This window comes from Neovison vison, chromosome 6, assembly GCF_020171115.1.
Source record: "Neovison vison isolate M4711 chromosome 6, ASM_NN_V1, whole genome shotgun sequence".
Taxonomy (NCBI): Eukaryota; Metazoa; Chordata; class Mammalia; order Carnivora; family Mustelidae; genus Neogale; species Neogale vison.
Genome location: NC_058096.1, coordinates 190,462,325 through 190,481,120, shown reverse-complemented (window position 1 = coordinate 190,481,120; position 18,796 = coordinate 190,462,325). Strand labels below are relative to the sequence as shown.

At 39.7% G+C, this 18,796-nt stretch overlaps 1 protein-coding gene across 4 annotated transcripts in view; it reads left to right on the top strand.

The window, feature by feature from the left end:
• The window catches only part of SLC25A26 (solute carrier family 25 member 26), a 128,884-nt gene that overhangs the window by 28,296 nt on the left and 81,792 nt on the right, over window positions 1-18,796 (top strand). For 3 of the 4 annotated variants that reach the window (XM_044253202.1, XM_044253206.1, XM_044253205.1), the window contains 2 exons: window positions 6,149-6,253; window positions 7,393-7,440. The exons of the other annotated variant lie outside the window; for it this stretch is intronic. In XM_044253202.1, coding sequence (XP_044109137.1) covers window positions 6,149-6,253; window positions 7,393-7,440 — 153 coding nt within the window. The remainder of the gene's footprint in view (window positions 1-6,148; window positions 6,254-7,392; window positions 7,441-18,796) is intronic. 4 annotated transcript variants of the gene reach the window in all.

Sequence of the window (18,796 nt, the reverse complement as noted above, 5' to 3'; positions counted from 1 at the left end):
TGATTGGTGATCTAGGAGAGTTTATTTCATTGACTGTCTTGTTTAGTTAGTGGTCAAGAGGGAAGGGAAGCTCTGTGTTGGCTTTTTATTTAAGAGCAGTATCAATTTTTGGAACACAATTAAATTAAGCTCAGTTTTATAGAAGTAGTGAACAAGATTTTCATGTAAGATGATGAAGTTGAAATCGTTTCAAGCCACAGGAGTGTTATTTGGTCAATTATTGCCATCACATTGTAAATGGAAAAACCAAATACCTCTCTTCAAGGGACCAAACTAGTGAAGATATGATTAGCCACTTCTGCGCAAGCCTGCACTTGTCAGTGACAAACCTTTACTTTCTCAGTTACTGTTTTGTTAAGATTAGGGTTCTTGGGGACATAAGGAATTATGTGCCACTATTACAAAATGGCTTTGATTTGTAATTGTGTACTCTTCAATATTTGAATGTGTTTTCTGTGTCTATCACTGGAAATTGGGTACATTTATTATATAACTAGAGTATATATTGAGGAATTCTGTAAGGAGGCAGTATATGGCTCATAGGTGGCAAGTAGTACAGATCAGGGTCGAAACTCTGACTTGTCACATAGCCTATTTACTGTGTGTCAGTAGGCCATTTCCTTAACCTCACTGAACTGCTCTTTTCCTTATCTTAAAAAAAAAAATGGCTAATACTACCCCACACACAGTTCTTCTAAGAATGAAGTGACACATCACTTACAAAGTACGCGGCCCACCATCTGATCTGTAAAGTGTCCAGTAAACGTTGGTTCCAGTCCATGCCAAGGAAAGTACAATATTTGGCACAGTTGGAAAGTTTTATAGTTTTGGGAGGAAATCAGTTCAGAAGATGAAGAAATTAAAATTCAAAGAATTTCAGTGACTCATTGAACGTTTCCCAGTTGCTGTGGACAGTAAAACATCACTGTAGAATGAGGAGTTAGAGAGCTGCTTCTCTGTGTACTTCCAGGAGCACCTTCATCTTTTACTTTCAATGGAGTATTTTTAAAATGGCAGAAGTGGTGCAAAACTAGAGACGAGATGTGTATTACTCGGGTAATATTGTGAACTCTGATCACTATAGGGTTTTTCTTCTATTTTTAAAAGGTTTTTTTTTTAAGTTTTTTTTTTTTTTTAAAGATTTTTATTTATTTATTTGACACAGATCACAAGTAGGCAGAGAGGCAGGCAGGGGTGGGGGGTGGGAAGCAGGCTCCTTGCAGAGCAGAGATCCCAATGCGGGGCTCGATCCCAGGACCCTGGGACCATGACCAGAGCTGAAGGCAGAGGCTTTAAGCCACTGAGCCACCCAGGTGCCCCTATTTTTAAAAGATTTTTTAAAGTAATCTTTACACCCAACACGTGGCTCAAACTGATACCCCCAAGATCAAGAGTTGTGTGCTGTACGGACTGAGCTAGCCAGCTGCCCCATTGTGAGTTTCTTAAAATAAGAAAAGGTTAGAGTTCTAAAGTGTGCCATTGATTACTGTGGTAGACAAAATAATGGTCCCCTAAAGATGTCCTAGACCCTAAAACCTGTGAACATGCTACCTAAGCATGGTGAGAAGAACTTCACAGATCAGATAAAGTTTAGGATCTTGGGTTGGGAAGATCTTCCTGGATTATCTAGGTGAGCCCAATGTAATTATAAATGTCCTTATAAGAGGAATGCCGAAAGTGTCGGAGAGAGCTTTTAAGATACTGTACTCCGTCCTGAAAAGGGAGAAAGGGACCACAAACCACAGAATGCAGGTAGCCCCTAAAAACGAGGAATAGATGCTCCTTTGGAGCCTCCAGAAAAGACAGCACCTGGCTGGCGGTTGAATTTTAGCTCAGTAAGACCTGTTTTGGAATTCTGACCTCCACAAGTGTAAGAGTAAATTTGTGTTATTTTAAGTTTCTGAATGTGTGGTAATTCGTCAGAACAGCAATAGGAAACTAATACTATTAGCATTAAATGCCAGTTTCCTCCACTGTGAGATTTTATGTGGGTCACAGTCCGTGCATCTGTCTGTGGGGCCTTTGTCACCTCCTGTGAAATCATGGCTAATTTCTGTTATGGAAAGGAACAAAATTGAAAAAGCCATTTCAGGCTTAAGTCTTGTGTAAAATTGTATGAACAGCCTTCAGAAACAAAACCTCAAAAGATGATGTCATTATTTTTGGTGAGAAGACTATTAACTTTCTGTCCAGAATGGAGATAATCAAGGACAGTAGTTTTATCAGACAAGAGAAGACTAATAGCTACAAAAATTTAATTTTTTTTCCTAATGCCTACTGACTATTTATGTAAGTGGGAAGAGTCTTATAAGTAAGAAAGGTATGATGAACTTACTATGTTCCCCTATCCATGGATAAAATTTAAACCCTAAAGATGGTAAATTAGGAGTTCGAAATTGCTGTTAGGGTATTTTATCACCTGCTGTGATTCCATTTGTAACCAGGAGATGGCAGAATTGACACACAGATGAACTGTTCAGTTCCGGGGTTTTGGTTTTAAATGATGGAATAGATATACTATATATATTAATTTGGAAACCTGCTTCCCATGGTTTTGAGAATTACACAAAGAATGTGGAATAAAAAACAAATAAGTAAATTATGCATTTGAAAAATTTTCAGGGTGTCATGAGGTTTCTCTCCCTCATATTAATTTGCCACATTGGAGTTTACTCTGCGAAGTCAAAAGCAGCTTTTGCTTTGTGATTAAATTTTGGCTGTATTCACCTTATTTAGGTTTCTCGGTTGCACTTACTATAGATTTGCATGTCAGAATTTGAAGAATTTGCCAATACTAAGCTTTTCAACTTTAAGTTTATTAGGTATATATAAATATGATAGCTCTTTGATGAGAAGTAATTCTGGAGATGATAATCAAAAGATATGGCTTTCACCCTTGCCTCCTAAGCCAAGTAGTACTCTGATCTTCAATAACTTCTGTCTCAGACTGGTATGTATTTAAACAGGCGGACAATTGGCTTCTAATTATCAGAGGCGTATTAATAGGCTGTTGACTAGATTTCCCAGAGAAAAATAAGAATCAGGTCAGTTATTGTGAGCTGTGCTGGCATAGTTGGGGAAAGGATATAATGTTAATGGAAAGCACTATCGGTGATGCCCAGTGACCTTGAAGAGCATTTCAAGAGTGAGAGGACAGGGGTGCCTGGGTGGCTCAATTGGTTAAACATCTGCCTTCAGTTCACGTCATGATCTCAGGGTCCCAGGATTGAGCCCCATGTTGGGTTCCCTGCTCAGTGGGGTGTCTGCTTCTCCCCTGCTCTGTGTGTGTTTCCTCTCTCGAATGAATAAATAAAATCTTAAAAAAGTCAGAAGCGACAGTGTGACAAGCTGGCAGTGAGCTGTGTGGTACGGAAGGTGGCTATGGCAGTGAAAGGTCCAGAGACTGAGCAGCATCTCTCTCTCTTTCTCCTTTGCTGTCATTACCAAATGGGAAGCTGAAGTTCGCAGTAGTTTTTCTCCTTTTCACATACTTAGTCTTATGACCTGTAGTTCTGGATCTTGGTGTTTAATAAATACTAAAAGGAGACATTCAGCTCTCCATTACAAAAATAAATTAATAAACATGTCAGGTAAGTTTTTATTTATATCAGAGAAAGAAAAATCTTTGATAGCAGCATCATTCTGATTTTTAATCTAATTATCATGTTTTTGGTATGTTTAATTCTAATGAAGCCAGTATTGCATTTTAATGTTGATAAAAGATGGGAACATGTATTTTCTTTATGTAAAACCTTAGTCATTTTGTCTATGGATAGACCTTTGACATACAAAAGACTCTTGGGTTTAATGAAAATGCCACCGTTCCTGTGTCATGGATTCAGTATTGAACCCTAGATTTGTGAGGAAAGAATGCTCTGAAGAATGGATTTACTGAGAGACCCGCAGATGACATTATTTCCTTTCCTGGAATCATAGTCCCGTAACATGTTTTTGTTCTTGTGCAGTGAAATACCCTATTGTGGCTCACATTCAAATCCAAGAAAGATCAGAGTTAATAGAAAACCAAATCGAAGGCAGCAGAGTTACTGGAGGAAGTAGAGAGTGGCCTCTGTTCTCTCGAAATCGCCATGCTGCGCAAGTCAGGAGACCGTGCTGGCTGCTTTGTACCTCTTCAGTTAGCGAGATTGCTTTTCATCCCAGAACCTTTGCGAAGTTTTTGTTTTGCTTCTGTATTTTTAAGAGATAAAACCATAATGTAAGAACATGAGGGGTTATGAAGCATGAAGTTCCATAAATATTTATGCCAAGCCACACGAGTAGACATTTCCTATTTTCTTGACATATTGGGGTCATTCTTCACTCTTGACCTCTTGAATTGAAAAATACAAGGAGTTAGTGAACCTTTTTCTTTCTTTTACTCTTTTCTTTTTTATTTGTTTATTTTCATTTCGTTAATGAGTGTTAGATGTTGGGAGCTATCCTTTTAGATTCATGTAAGTTTTAATAAACTTTATTTTCTGTCCTGGTATATAAGTATGGATTTAAAAGTTTATACCCTTACAAGAGTAACATGATTTATACCCAGTTTCAGGCCTTAGTGGTAAGGTGTGTAGTGTGTGTGTGTGTGTTCACACGCACATGCACATGCAGTTATCTCTAAATTAAAAATAAATATTTGTCAAGAATTGCATTGAAAAGCACATTTTATTTTATGATTTTTGGAAGATTTTATTTATTAGAGAAAACATGATTTGGAGGAGGGTCAGAGGAAGAGGGAGAAGTGGGGAGCTCCGTCTGGGGCTCCATCCCAGGGCCCCGAGATCATGACCTGAGCTGAAGGTAGATGTTCAACTGACTGAGCCACCCAGGCACACCCCCCAAAATATTTTAAATTAGTCCTTTCATTTTATTTTCTCCCTCAGTTAAGATCTTTGGTCCAGGGGTGCCTGGGTGGCTCAGTGGGTTAAGGCCTCTGCCTTCGGTTCAGTCATGATCCCAGGGTGCTGGGATCGAGCCCCGCATTGGGATCTCTGCTCAACAGGGAGCCTGCTTCCTCCTCTCTCTCTGCCTGCTTCTCTGCCTACTTGTGATCTCTGTCTGTCAAATAAATAAATAAAATCTTTAAAAAAAAAAAAAGATCTTTGATCCAGAGTAGATATATTTACCTTTTGATATTATGTTAAAGAAAGTTACCAAGTTGTAATACCTATTGGTTTTAGAGAATTTAGAAATGCCAGGAGGCAGAAAAGTTGGAGAAATGTTACCTGTAATCTCAGTTTGTTTTTTCAAGTCTATGTAACTATATATGTAGGTAATCTAATGTTCAGTACAAAGATAAAAATATTTTTAAAATTCTGGAGGAGAGCTTGTGTGGCTCAGTTGGTTAAGCAGTAGACTCTTGATTTTAGCTCAGGTCATGCTTTCAGCTTGGGTCATGTGGGATTGAGCCCTGTGTCGGGCTTTGCGTTCAGCACAAAATCTTCTTGGGATTCTCTCTCTCCCTCTGCCACTCCCCACCCCCCCTCCCAAGTAAATCAATGAAACTTTTAAAAAAAATTGTAGAATATTGGCTGATGACCAGTCAGGTGTTGAGTATGGACTAGTCAGGATTCTAGTCAGTTGGAATCCTAGAGCAGGGCCCAGGAGCACCTGGAGTTTCTCCTCAGTTGTTGTGTGCAGTAGTCAGTGGGGTGGCGGGTGAGGGTCATGTTGCCGAGGTGGGGAGCTAGTTGAGGCTGGGGTGGGTGGGGAGATGAAAGATGAGATGTACCCAGCTGATGAGCAGCTTTGCCCCTATTGATGTGTGCCTTATTGACAATAGAGCAAAAGCCCTTTTGGTTCATTCTTTCAGTTTTCATGTGAGCCTATTTTCATGTGAGCACTTGATGCTGTTCTAGGCATTGGGGGTTCAGAGCATGTAAATGTGTTTCTTGCCCTTGAGGGGGTTATAGAGAGATGGGCTTGAAACAACACGGCAGGAGGTGTGAGGATTGATATAGAACAAGGGAGGGGAGGTTCTGGGCTGACAAAATAATGCATGTCCATTAAGGGTCTAAGGTTTTTAGGCTGAAAAAATACCTTTGACATCTTGCATTGAACCTGTACATTATCCCCTTTTAACCCTAGTTTAAAAAATTTTCATAGAAATTTCTTCTTTTTTAGGATGTAATTAAATTATGTATTTTAGGTTGCCTGCCTGATACGAGTTCCTTCTGAAGTTGTTAAGCAGAGGGCACAGGTATCTGCTTCTTCAAGAACGTTTCACATTTTCTCTAACATCTTATATACAGAGGTGAGATGTGTTTTTAAACTTTTTTCCTTTTGGAGAAAGATTTTATAGTAGCTATTAGGAGCATTGTGATTTTTATCCCAGGAGTCTTAGAAGAGACCATAAAGCTAAATTTAATGCTGGATCACAGTAGCTTTTTATGCTAAGATTCTCTTTGCCTTTTCTTTGTTTTCAAATTTTAATTTTAAATTTCCCCCCAAATTTCTGAGTAACACATACCGAGTATCACTACTGTGTATGTGTCCTACATTGTAATTGTCCTGTAGTAGTTTCAGAATCAGACATGAAATAAGTCGTAAAAATGTGAAGTGAATAAAGATATATTAAAATGTTACTACAGAACTTGAGGACCCATGGAAGAGAAGTGTAGTAATGGACATAGGGACTAGCATCATAAAGTTTATATTAAAGTTATTTTTTTCCTTGTTAATGTTACATTATGGGTCAGAAGTCAGTCTTGCTGGCCCTGCCGGAAGGGACCATTGAGCTCCTTTTCTTGTAATTTTTAAGGAAGCCTTTTTAAAAAAACAAACAAATAGTACTCAGTCACATGGAAATTTTCAGTGAGTCTAGGTTTTAGAAAAGTTATTCTTCTTAATGGTCCCTTTGTCACTTTGGTGAGGAGGTACTGAGTATTTAATCATCATAGGATCATGAAATCAGTCCAGTCGAGTCGAGGGACCCTGTTGTGAATCATGTGGACAGTTAAGTAAGTCACGGCTTGTCCAGAGATATTTATCACTGTGGAGGGATTATTAGTGAATTTCTGATGTCTTCTGATTGAAACTATGAAATATAATTATGTTTTTATGTGAAGGGATGATTGGCATTATGTATGCCTTTGCTTTTGGAAATGTATTTATTTAAAACATCTCAGTATTATTTTTCAAGCAGAAATGTTGAAAACAACTGAGGTAGTGCATTTGATTATTTTAGAGATATTCCTATTTTAAAGGGAGCTGACCTGAGCCTTGTATGCTTTAATTTATAATCTTTAACCTCTTACAGAATTGTGGTCGTTGTGAATGTTTTAAAACTCTGACTTTAGAGAAGTTACAAAGGTAAAATTCTGACTAGAGAATGTCATTCAGAACTCTCTGCTGCTCTAGCTTTCTGAGCTCTTGGCCTTTTGTTTGTTTCAGGGCGTCCAAGGATTATATCGAGGCTACAAAAGCACAGTTTTAAGAGAGGTAACTCACTCGGTTTTCAGTATTGAAGTGCAAAAGAATGATATATTTTGTTGAATAAATTTATTCAGAGAAACTGCTTTAAAAAATTAAGAGAAATTATCACTTTTTGAAATACTGTTTAGTCTTATCCTGGTTCTTAGATCTAACGAATGGGCAGAATGGGTTTGCTGAAAGATCAGTCTCCCTGGTCCGAACGGCACCCAGCCTGTGGCGTGGTTGTTGCTGGGGTGGCCGAATGTCTGCTTTGGCTGAAATAGTAAGAAACAACTGCTAAGGGTAAGATACCACGTTAGTTACCAGAATACGCTGAATTAACGAACACTTAGTGATGAAAAGAAGCGCTTGAGGAGACAAGCGTCTCTAAAGTCTGTGTCGTGTTGTCAACTCTGGTCTTCCCGATAACAAGGCGTGATGAGCTGGGGCGTTGGGTTGGGACTGGGTGCTGGCCCTGCGGGCAGCTCGCTGCTCAGTGTGTGCCCAGCAGCCACCTCACTTCTTGTGATTACTAGGAAAGTCCGGGATTCAGGATATTTCTTCTCCTGTTAGTGGAAAAATCAAAGTGATACCAGGATCTTCCTATAGGAAATACGTCTTAATTTTTGCCTCACATAGAGGACAATATTTTGAAGTTTAAAAGTTGGTTTATGCAAGATTTATGATAGTCTTTGTCTGGTTTGGGATATAATTTTTTTTTTAAGAGTTTAAATCCTAGGATTTTTTTTCAACTTTATTGAGATATAATTGACAACTAAACTTGTAAGGTATTTAAAGTGTACAATGTGATTTGATTTGATACACACACACACATATCTAATGAATGGGTAGAATGGATTTGTGTGTGTGTGTGTCTTTATGTATACATTGTGAAAAGGATTAGGACTTAATTTCCTATTAAAGAAAATACAAAGGGGAATCTGCATACCCTTGCTCTGTATTCTTTTTTCTACTTGGATTCCTGGGTGCTAAAACATTTGCATTTATAAAAATGTTTTTAATTTAAATAAATATTGCTGTAATTAGCAGAACATTGAAATTGTCTGAAATCCCTAATTTTATTCCCAGGTAGTTCTTGTGTGTTTGTTTTTTACTATAGACGGCAATCTTTTTTATGAAATACCAGCACTGTTACATGTTATTTAAAGCTTTGATTTCCACAAGGTAACAGCCTTTAGTGTAGGCTGGTGTGGTTGATGTGGATCTTAGAAAAACTTCCTTTGAAGGAAAACTGAATGTTTCAAAATTAGTTTATTTGTGTGATGGTGACTTCTGTCTCTCAAAAATATCACCCACACTGTATCTTCATTCTGTAGTTATTTTCTGACTCACTAAACGTGTGATTTACTCAGATTTCACTGGGGAACAGCAAACCAGGGGGGCACTGAACCTTTTTTATTTTTCTGAGAGATGCTGAATAAATGAATATATTTACATGCCAGGCAATACTGGTTTTGCATACAAACAGATAAAACACATGGTTACAACTGCATTCTGGTCTTTTAAAAATTTGTTTTGACATATGTCATACTAGTAATTAATTTCTAGGCTACAGTTTTTGCAAATAGTGTGACCCTACTGAGATGACTTTGTTTACTGAAAATGGCATTGCTTCGTTGGAAATTTAATTGGGGTCTTCTGCATTATACGTATTCATAAAAGATCCTTCAGAACTGATTTTAGCTGAAGTATTGCTTTTGTACAGATTCTCTGATAGGATGAGAGAAGAATTATCACTGAATGAAACATAGCTTCTTTTCAAAATGAGAAAAATAAGAAGTGATACATCTGCTTTAAACAGAATTTTTACATTATAAATAGTTTCAATTCTTACATTATTCTGACACCAATACCAATTTTTTTTGCCAAGAGCTTCTTTGATTGTTTCAATAAGAAAATACATTGAAGCCGTAGTGAGAATCACCAGGAAACTTATATGGTTATTCTGTGTACAATTTTTTCTTTAAAACAAGCTTTATCTCCCTAGCGGTAACCCATTAGAATGAGATTGAAGTTTGAATCTGTGCATTATAAGGTAGATTATGTGTGTTCTTCAGATTTGTGAATGCCATCACTTTTTTTTTTTTTTTTTTTTACTGCATTTGATGTTTGTGGAGATTGTGTGCTTACCCCTTATGTTCACTTCAATTATTGTAGTTGCTGTGGATTGTGGACAGAGTGTAAGCAAGGTCAACGGATTATACTCTGTACCTCACCCTTTCAGTATTCCTTTGTCTCATGATCTTGGCCAAATTAGATGCGGCCAGCCCCTGAGCTGGAGTGGTGTTATTGTAGTAGGATGGAAATGGGGAGCAAAACCACAGCTGCTTTCCTAGCTGGATGGATTTCAGAGCATCCATTGTCCTGAACGTTCTGTGGAGAGCAGCCTCACGATCTTGTATGTGAATTAGAAGGACTTCTAAAGAGAAGGAAAGCTGAGAAGTGCAAGTTGTTTCAAAAGAAGTAAGAATAAGTGAAGCTTGGCAAATAGCGCCTTATCCACAGATTCTACTTAGCAGTCATTTTAAGGGGGCCTCCAGTGTGTTGGGCACCATGCAGAATGATTCTTTCCTCAAAGATTCACATTCTTGAGGGGAAGCGACTAGGAGTAGACAAGTCTTGGTGCCACAGTGATCTGTAGGACCAAATGTGGCTGAGATGATAGTGGAAGCAGTGCTTGAATATACTCAGTTGGTATTTGTTGCATTAATGCAGATGAATTGTTGACCTGATTCTTGGAGTGGCGGTCAGAAACAGTCTAGGAGGCAGGCAGCGGTAACGTCACGAGCAAGAGCACACAGATGTGAAAGCACCTGTGTACCTCGCCGAGCTCCCTAGCAGTGGCGTTTTCATGCCCACAGAAGAGGCAAGAGTGATTTCCCTCTCCCTCTCTCCAAGTGAGGATGCTGCAGGGAGGCACTCAGCCAGGTGCAGTGTTTGTTTGGAGGAGGGGTTGGGCCTCTCTCCAGAGCTGGATGCCTACCAGGGGACTGGAGTCCCATACATGGGAGAGGGCCTTGGAAGAGCCTGGCACGTGTCCCCCAGAATCTGGGAAGTAATTACTGACATTTGACTCTAGTGTGCATAAATCTGACGGTAAGATGGTGATTGGAGCTGCCTCAGTGGCAGCATGTTGCCTTCATGATCATGAATGACTCCCGGGTGCTCTTTGGTAGGTGACAGTCGCCACTATAGAGAGCCGAGACGGGTGAGGATTACCTCCCCTCTCCCCACAGTTTTGCGCCCAGGTTTCAGTGAAAACAGGTCTCCCTACAAACTGTGACACACGCAGTCAGAATCAGGCAGGCCAAATGCATCACTCAGCCTGTTCTGTAAGTTCATAGAAGCCCTAGATCCGTCCCTTTTGCCCCCCCGCCCAAATCACCACTGCTGGCAAAGCTCACTCTCAGGTGGAAAAGGCAGCTTTTCTCATGTGGTTACTTCTTGTCTGTCTGAGACGGTAGCGTTCCCCCTAATGCAGCGGCTGGAAATGGGGACCTTTAGGAATCAAGCCTCAGGATTGCCCTTCAGCGTCTACCCCAGCTCTGTTGTTTGCCCCTCAAACTCTTGATGTTCTGTAATCTCCTCTGTGTCTTAGCAGAGACTCCCTGTCTTAGGTGTTTCGCCGCTTGTTTGTTTCTTTAGCCAGCGTATTTTGGAGGTGATTTTTTGGTCACTCAATAAAGATCCACGGTGCACACGAGCCGCTGGTCACTGAGCCGGCTCCTCGCTGCTTGACGCTGCGCACATGCTGCAGCGCGTGTTCTCGTTCTTGTGTCATTCCACACATGGCCGCGGATGTTGGGTTAAACACACAGAGCGAGATTGAGCTTGGCTCAGTCTCACAGAGCTTGGCTGTCGGTGTGTGGCGTTCGTAATTTTGATGCCTGTGGCCGCATCGCGCTGCACGGAAACAGCAGTGGACACTTGGGCCGGGAGTGCGGGAGCTCCTCCGCTCTGCCTTACCAACGGTACCAGCAATCTGAGAGCGGAAGGCTGATCTCACCGTAGCTGTAAATCTGAGCCTGAGTGTGTGAGCATATATCCAAGATCTGCTTTATCTCCTTTACTGTGAACCAATTGTTTAGATTATGTTTAAGTCCGTGTGAATGAGATGGAGAGATCCATGTGAAGGGCTCTCTCCAGAGCCCATCACACGGGTTGCGTTTTGTATGCTTAGTAACCCGAAGGGCTTTCGACAGGAAATAACACCTAAGTGTGAAAGGCACCTCTGCCCCAAGCCAGCTCTCTGCTCTTGGCAAGTTGCTTAACTTCTCTGAGCCCACATTTGCCCATCTGCGCTAAAAACCTCACATAGACTGTTCTCAGTGAAATCTCCCAGCAGTCTTAGGAAAGAGGTGTTAACAGCAATAGGGTCTGCCAGGGGAATCGGACGAAGAAACCTGACTCTAGGTTGTGAGGTCCCTGACCAGCCACACAACCCTGATCTGTCTGTATTCACACATCCGAATGCCATTTTGTGATGATGAGTAACAATCGTGTTTGAGTTAGAGGCCAGCTGTTGGTATTACTTGTAAAGCTCCTCGGCTGCGATTGGAGAGCATTTTATCCAAATGCCTTGTAGAGAGGAATTTTGTATTCAGTCAACAAATTGTAACCTGTGGCTGATTTCATATTCACTGGCTACTTCTGTAGGAAAAACAACAAACTGGTTATGATAATGTAAAGTTGCCCTAATTGGTGTTTGAGTTGGTCAGAATTACTAACATAAATATGTAGGAACAATTTTTTGATTATTCTCTTTTGGGTCACATTGGTAATTTACTGGAATTTATTTCCCAGGTAGAGGAAAACTTTCTCACTGAGATTGCAACAGTTGAATGTTTTCCATGGAAAGAAACAACTATAGCTAGAACTTCTGTTACTTATTTAAGGTCCTTTAGCCTTTGTCTGCTTTCATTACTGTAAAAAGAGAAAAACAGTGCTAGCTGATAAGAAAGGCTTTTTTTCTCCTGGTGTCGCTGCTGTGTATCTGTGTATGTTTATGTAAAATTGTTTTCTTTGATTCCCTTCTTTCTCTTGTGGTTTGTCCTTAGCTTTCAGTTCTTCTGGGCTACCTCCAGTTATGCCTATGAATTTGCCTTGGAAAGAGCTATTGGATTTTTGCCTCTCTGTAGCATGCACAGGCCGTAGCATAATGCCTTCTACGAAATTAGCACTCAAGAAATATTTGTTGGGGGGTGCCTGGGTGGCTCAGTGGGTTAAAGCCTCTGCCTTCAGCTCAGGTCATGATCCCAGGGTCCTGGGATCGAGCCCCGCATCGGGCTCTCTGCTCAGCGGGGAGCCTGCTTCCTCCTCTCTCTCTGCCTGCCTCTCTGCCTACTTGTGATCTCTGTCTCTCAAATAAATAAATAAATAAAATCTTAAAAAAAAAATATTTGTTGGTTTTTTCATTCTTTAAGTCTGATTAATTTTTAGCCAGATGCTGCTGGATATCTTGACCCCTTCAGAGTGCTGAGCCTGTTCTGAGGGGACCAGGAATTAGGCAGGGTGGTGGCTCAGCCTTTTGATCCACTGCATTATGAGACCTTTGCTTTAGATAGCTGACGAAATGACAAAGAGTATATAGTTTTCCAAGATTTCATTCTTCTTAAACCTTGAAAACAATTGTTGTTATAAGCCTGATTTCATCAGAAAAGTATTAATTGTTGTAATAATTTACTTATTTTCCACATCTGAGTAATTCCACTGAAAAGGAAAAAGGTGATTATAAATCTTTCCAAACTTTGAATGTGAAATTGTTTTTCACTTAAACTCCAAAGCAAACATATTGAACCCTGTTTTAATCCTACATAATTCATTTTATTAACTATGACCAAACAGAACATCTGTTAAAATTCCATAATGTTAGCTTCATGGGAAAAGAAAAAAAAAATCGGTTTGGTTTTGGAATTTTTCCATTGTTTTATTGTCCAGGCTTTCAGTAGATGTGTAATGGGACATTCTTTTTAATGGGAATATTAAACAAATGAAAATGAAATACCCTCTTTAATCACAGAGGATTATAAAATGAGTCCCTTGGTTGCATTTACATTATTATAACTATACTGTGGAGATATTCTATGAAGAATGAGTGATGGTTCAGTCTATGAGAACCTAAAATTATTACTTCTCAAATAAGGAGTTCAGCCTGCAGTTTTTCATCATCTCTTAAATAAACAAACATTTTCAGAAAGAACAATTTAGTAAAATTATCTTAATATAGAAAAATTACTCCAGCCCTTCAGTGCATATTTTCTCATGTTTTGTTTACAAGAAACCAGCTGCTATTTACTTTGCTCATTCTTTGGACACATTTCCTTTGCTCTGTGCAGTTTGGAAAATGCTGCCTGTTTCCATTGTTGTACGATGGCCATGCTATCCTGAAGGGACACCAGTTCCTGTGTATAGGGTTTACTGGGATGTAAATGCAGTATACTGACTCTTCATATATGCACATAAGAAAGCTGGTTAAAGGTGGTAATGATCTCTTAATTTTTCCTTTTAAGGGGTAACATCATGAGCCATTACGTTGAAGGACCTCTCTCTCGTTGTTTGTGTTTTTCATCCTATATGAAATATCCTCTTCATCTTTGTATGTGAATTTGTATGTGTAGATTGCATTTAAGCTGCAAATAACAGGAAATCTGACTACATTGGCTGGTGCAGATAAGGGCTTTCCCCCCTACCTCTATAATAAGAAATCTGGAGTCACTGAGTCTGAGGCTGGGTATACTGGTTAGATGAGGAAATACAGGAAACAGCCTCTCTCATTCTTCTTGGTTGACCTTAATACTGTGGCTCATTTACTCATGGTCATAAAATGGCTGCTCCATTTTAGGCATCACGGCCCCCTTCCAAGCATGAAGGTTGGGGAAGGGCTGGGGGCAGGACTAGCCTGTCATTCTATGTACTTGGAAAACAGAGCTTTCTTGGGCCAGGTGTCTTAATGCCTTCCTGAGTTGAATGGGGAGTGGAAAGTTAACGTGTAGGGAGCTTTTCAGTGTAGGAGGTGAAACCAGGCAAACGGGGTTGGGACTGCTGTTACTGAGTCACCCTACAGTGTCGCTATATTCTGGCTATTCATGTTTTCCTAGCTCAAGTTCCATTTCTTCAGAAAGGAAACCATATCATATACCTCCCATTTCATCCTGTACTTGGGTTCCCTCTAAAGGATGTCCAGAGCACTTATCTGGACCACAATTTTTGGACATTTAATTCTGTTCTGTAAACTGTAATGTCTGCTCTTACTCTTTGCTGCCTTTGTTTTTTGGGCACCATTGTGGAAGCTCTTAATTTAAAAAACACTTAGTTGTCCCTTTGTAATTCTGAATTGTAATTATTCTGAAAATGAGAGTTTACTTCAAAGTTACTTATTTTTTATACAGTTTTGATTTTAAAGTTAAGATCTCAGAATACTTCTGTTGATATGTGTAGGTAGACACTTCCCTTAAAAAATATATATAAATCAGCTTCCTAAGTACTTAACCTGTTCCATTTGTGGTGGATAAGTTCTTCACATACAGTTTTTCTTTCTTTCTTCCTTCCATTCTTTCTTTCAAAAGATTTTATTTATTAGAGATGCATAAGTAGGAGGAGTGGTAGAGGGAGAAGCAGGCTCTGTGCTGATAAGGGAGCCTGATGCAGGGCTTGATCCCAGGACTCTGTGATCCTGACCCTAGCCGAAGGCAGACGCTTAACCAACGAACCACCCACATGCCCCCACATGCAGTATTTCACATAATCCTCCCAATAATCCAAAACATCCCTGTTTTGTGAAAACTGAGGTTTGTTAAGGTTGTGGTTCACTCAAAGTCTTAGATCCAGTAAGTAAGGAAGGGAGCTGAGCACTCCAGAGCCCATGATCTGAATCCCTGTGGTCAGCTGTGCATTTTGCATTTTATATGCAAATAAATTTTTCTAGGGAGGAAAGTATTTCAAATTAGTAGTATGTTTCTTTGATTCTTATACATTTAAGTAGGCACTAGTGCTAGGAGTTTGGGGAAAATAGGTTCTCAGCACCAGGAGCCTACCTGACTTTAAAAGAAAAGTTAGAGAACTAAGCCTAGAGAATCTGCTTTGATTGAGATGCTCCGAAAGGACGGTAGCTCACAAGTGCGTATTATCCTGTATGTCTGCATGATTAGCTCTTAACCGTCAGGCAGTAGTTTGCCTCTCCCTTTTCTGAGGGGACTGCTGTGACATCTCTAGCCTGAAATGCACCAGCCCCAAGCCCTCACTTGGTACCCTACCTTTGCATCCTTATCTGAAATAATCTTTTCTTATTTATAAACTTAGTATCTGCCTCCCTCCCCCAACAAAAATATATGCATTGTGAGGGCAAATGCCTGTTGTTTGTTTGGTTACTTTCTGTTAACTCAGCACCTAGAAGACTGCTTGCTATGTAGCACATCAGAAGATACTTAATGGACAGATCAGTGACTTAATCATACTTACTTCTTAGAAGCAGACTGGTTTTAAAGTACTTAGATATTTAAAATCTCCTACAGACGCTCAGACTAAGTTGGATTTGGCAAGAATTGTGGAATCCTCACTTAATTCCCAGGCAAGGTAGTGGTTTTTTGCCATGTAAACTTTCTGCACTTCAAATGAGGTTCATTTTCTTCTTGTCTTTTACCATATTTCCTGGTATATTGTGCCTTCCATAAAAGCTTTTTTTTTTTTTTTTTTTTTAAAGATTTTATTTATTTATTTGACAGAGAGAGATCACAGTAGACAGAGAGGCAGGCAGAGAGAGAGAGAGGGAAGCAGGCTCCCTGCTGAGCAGAGAGCCCGATGCGGGACTCGATCCCAGGACCCTGAGATCATGACCTGAGCCGAAGGCAGCGGCTTAACCCACTGAGCCACCCAGGCGCCCTCCATAAAAGCTTTTATTCTGATGTTGTCATTTCTAGTTAAGGGTTGTTGTCTGAATATTTCATGTATTTAAGACACTTTTTTCAAATGATGTAGGAAATAGCAAAGATAGTACTTACGAAGAAAATCCTTCATCAGACATAGGCAAATTACATACACTGAACACTGTGGGTCAGAAATTACTCTTGAGATTCTGAGTAGTGTATAATATCTTAATGTCTGAGCAAACATTATCTTATAAGGAAAATTAGGGAACAACATTACGAAAACTAAGTTTGAAAGAAAAATCTAGAATCTTATTATGTATTCAAGTATTGTGGTTGAAGGGAGCCATTTAAAGGATAAAAATGATTGAAAACATATTAAAAATAATTGTGTGTTTGACTTCCTGATTGCACATTACCTTAGGATTATATGATGTTAATAGTTACAACTTGAATTCTGATCATGTACTTCACATATATTTTTCTAAGCTGCAGCTAAAACTCTAGGGTGCTCGTCTGTTTTATAGATAAGTAAGCTGAGCCAGGGAGTATGTGGCAGGCCTGGAAGCAGAGGCCATGCCTGCGTGATCCAAAGCCTGATGGGTTGGTTACACTCTGCTTCCTGCTCATGTTTTGCAGATAAATTCACTGTTCATTCCTCTTGGAGTTTTTCAGTAAACCAGGAAAATAAAGTGATTTGAAACAAATCTATTGTCTTGAAGTAGAGCACAATTTCTGAGGGTTAAGATTCTGAAACGTAGAAATGGAACCATATATACAAGTAGAACACAACCAGATGCTTCTAAATTAGAATTAATATGGTTTCAACATCCCTCATCTAGTCTTTGTGAAGATGGCTTAAAAATGCTTAGACTGATTTCATACTCTGTCCTCTTTTCTTCCACGGACTTCAGCAGCATGTGTTCCGAGAAAACAACACAGTAGTGGGAAAAAGTTGATCATCTTTGGCATCGAAATGATTTTGGTATTTAGCTAAGTAATTAACAGATAATTTATTGACGCGTGGAGAAGGAGAAAGTGGAGAGAGAGAAAGCTATTTCTTTTCCTTTGTGAAACAGTTGGCTTTTTTTTTTTTTTCCAATTTTTTTTTCCCAATTTATTTATTTTCAGAAAAACAGTATTCATTATTTTTTCACCACACCTAGTGCTCCATGCAAGCTGTGCCCTCTATAATACCCACCACCTGGTACCCCAACCTCCCACCCCCCCGCCACTTCAAACCCCTCAGACTGTTTTTCAGAGTCCATAGTCTCTCATGGTTCACCTCCCCTTCCAATTTACCCAAATTCCCTACTACTCTCTAACGCCCCTTGTCCTCCATGCTATTGGTTATGCTCCACAAATGAGTGAAACCATATGATAATTGACTCTCTCTGCTTGACTGATTTCACTCAGCATAATCTCTTCCAGTCCCGTCCATGTTGCTACAAAAGTTGGATATTCGTCCTTTCTGATGGAGGCATAATACTCCATAGTGTATATGGACCACATCTTCCTTATCCATTCATCCGTTGAAGGGCATCTTGGTTCTTTCCATAGTTTGGCGACCGTGGCCATTGCTGCTATAAACATTGGGGTACAGATGGCCCTTCTTTTCACGACATCTGTATCTTTGGGGTAAATACCCAGGAGTGCAATTGCAGGGTCGTAGGGAAGCTCTATTTTTAATTTCTTGAGGAATCTCCACACTGTTCTCCAAAGAGGCTGCACCAACTTGCATTCCCACCAACAGTGTAAGAGGGTTCCCCTTTCTCCACATCCTCTCCAACACATGTTGTTTCCTGTTTTGTTAATTTTGACCATTCTAACTGGTGTAAGGTGATATCTCAATGTGGTTTTAATTTGAATCTCCCTGAGGGCTAATGATGATGAGCATTTTTTCATGTGTCTGATAGCCATTTGTATGTCTTGATTGGAGAAGGGTCTGTTCATATCTTCTGCCCATTTTTTGATGTGTTTGTCTGTTTCGTGTGGGTTGAGTTTGAGGAGTTCATTATAGATCCTGGATATCAACCTTTTGTCTGTACTGTCATTTGCAAATATCTTCTCCCATTCCGTGGGTTGCCTCTTTGTTTTTTTGACTGTTTCCTTTGCTGTGCAGAAGCTTTTGATTTTGATGAAGTCCCAGAAGTTTATTTTCGCTTTTGTTTCCTTTGCCTTTGGAGACGTATCTTGAAAGAAGTTGCTGTGGCTGATATCGAAGAGATTACTGCCTATATTCTCCTCTAAGATTCTGATAGATTCCTGTCTCACGTTGAGGTCTTTTATCCATTTTGAGTTGATCTTTGTGCACGGTGTAAGAGAATGGTCGAGTTTCATTCTTTAAATTGAGTTTGACGATACAGAAGTTGTATTCAGAATAACCACTAGAGGGTACACAACGCCTGTGTTTTAAATGTTGGCGGCAGACTGTTTACATGAACTGGGGAAGCTCCTCCTGAGGTGATTGCTTTGGTACCTTTAAAAACAGTTCAAATTAA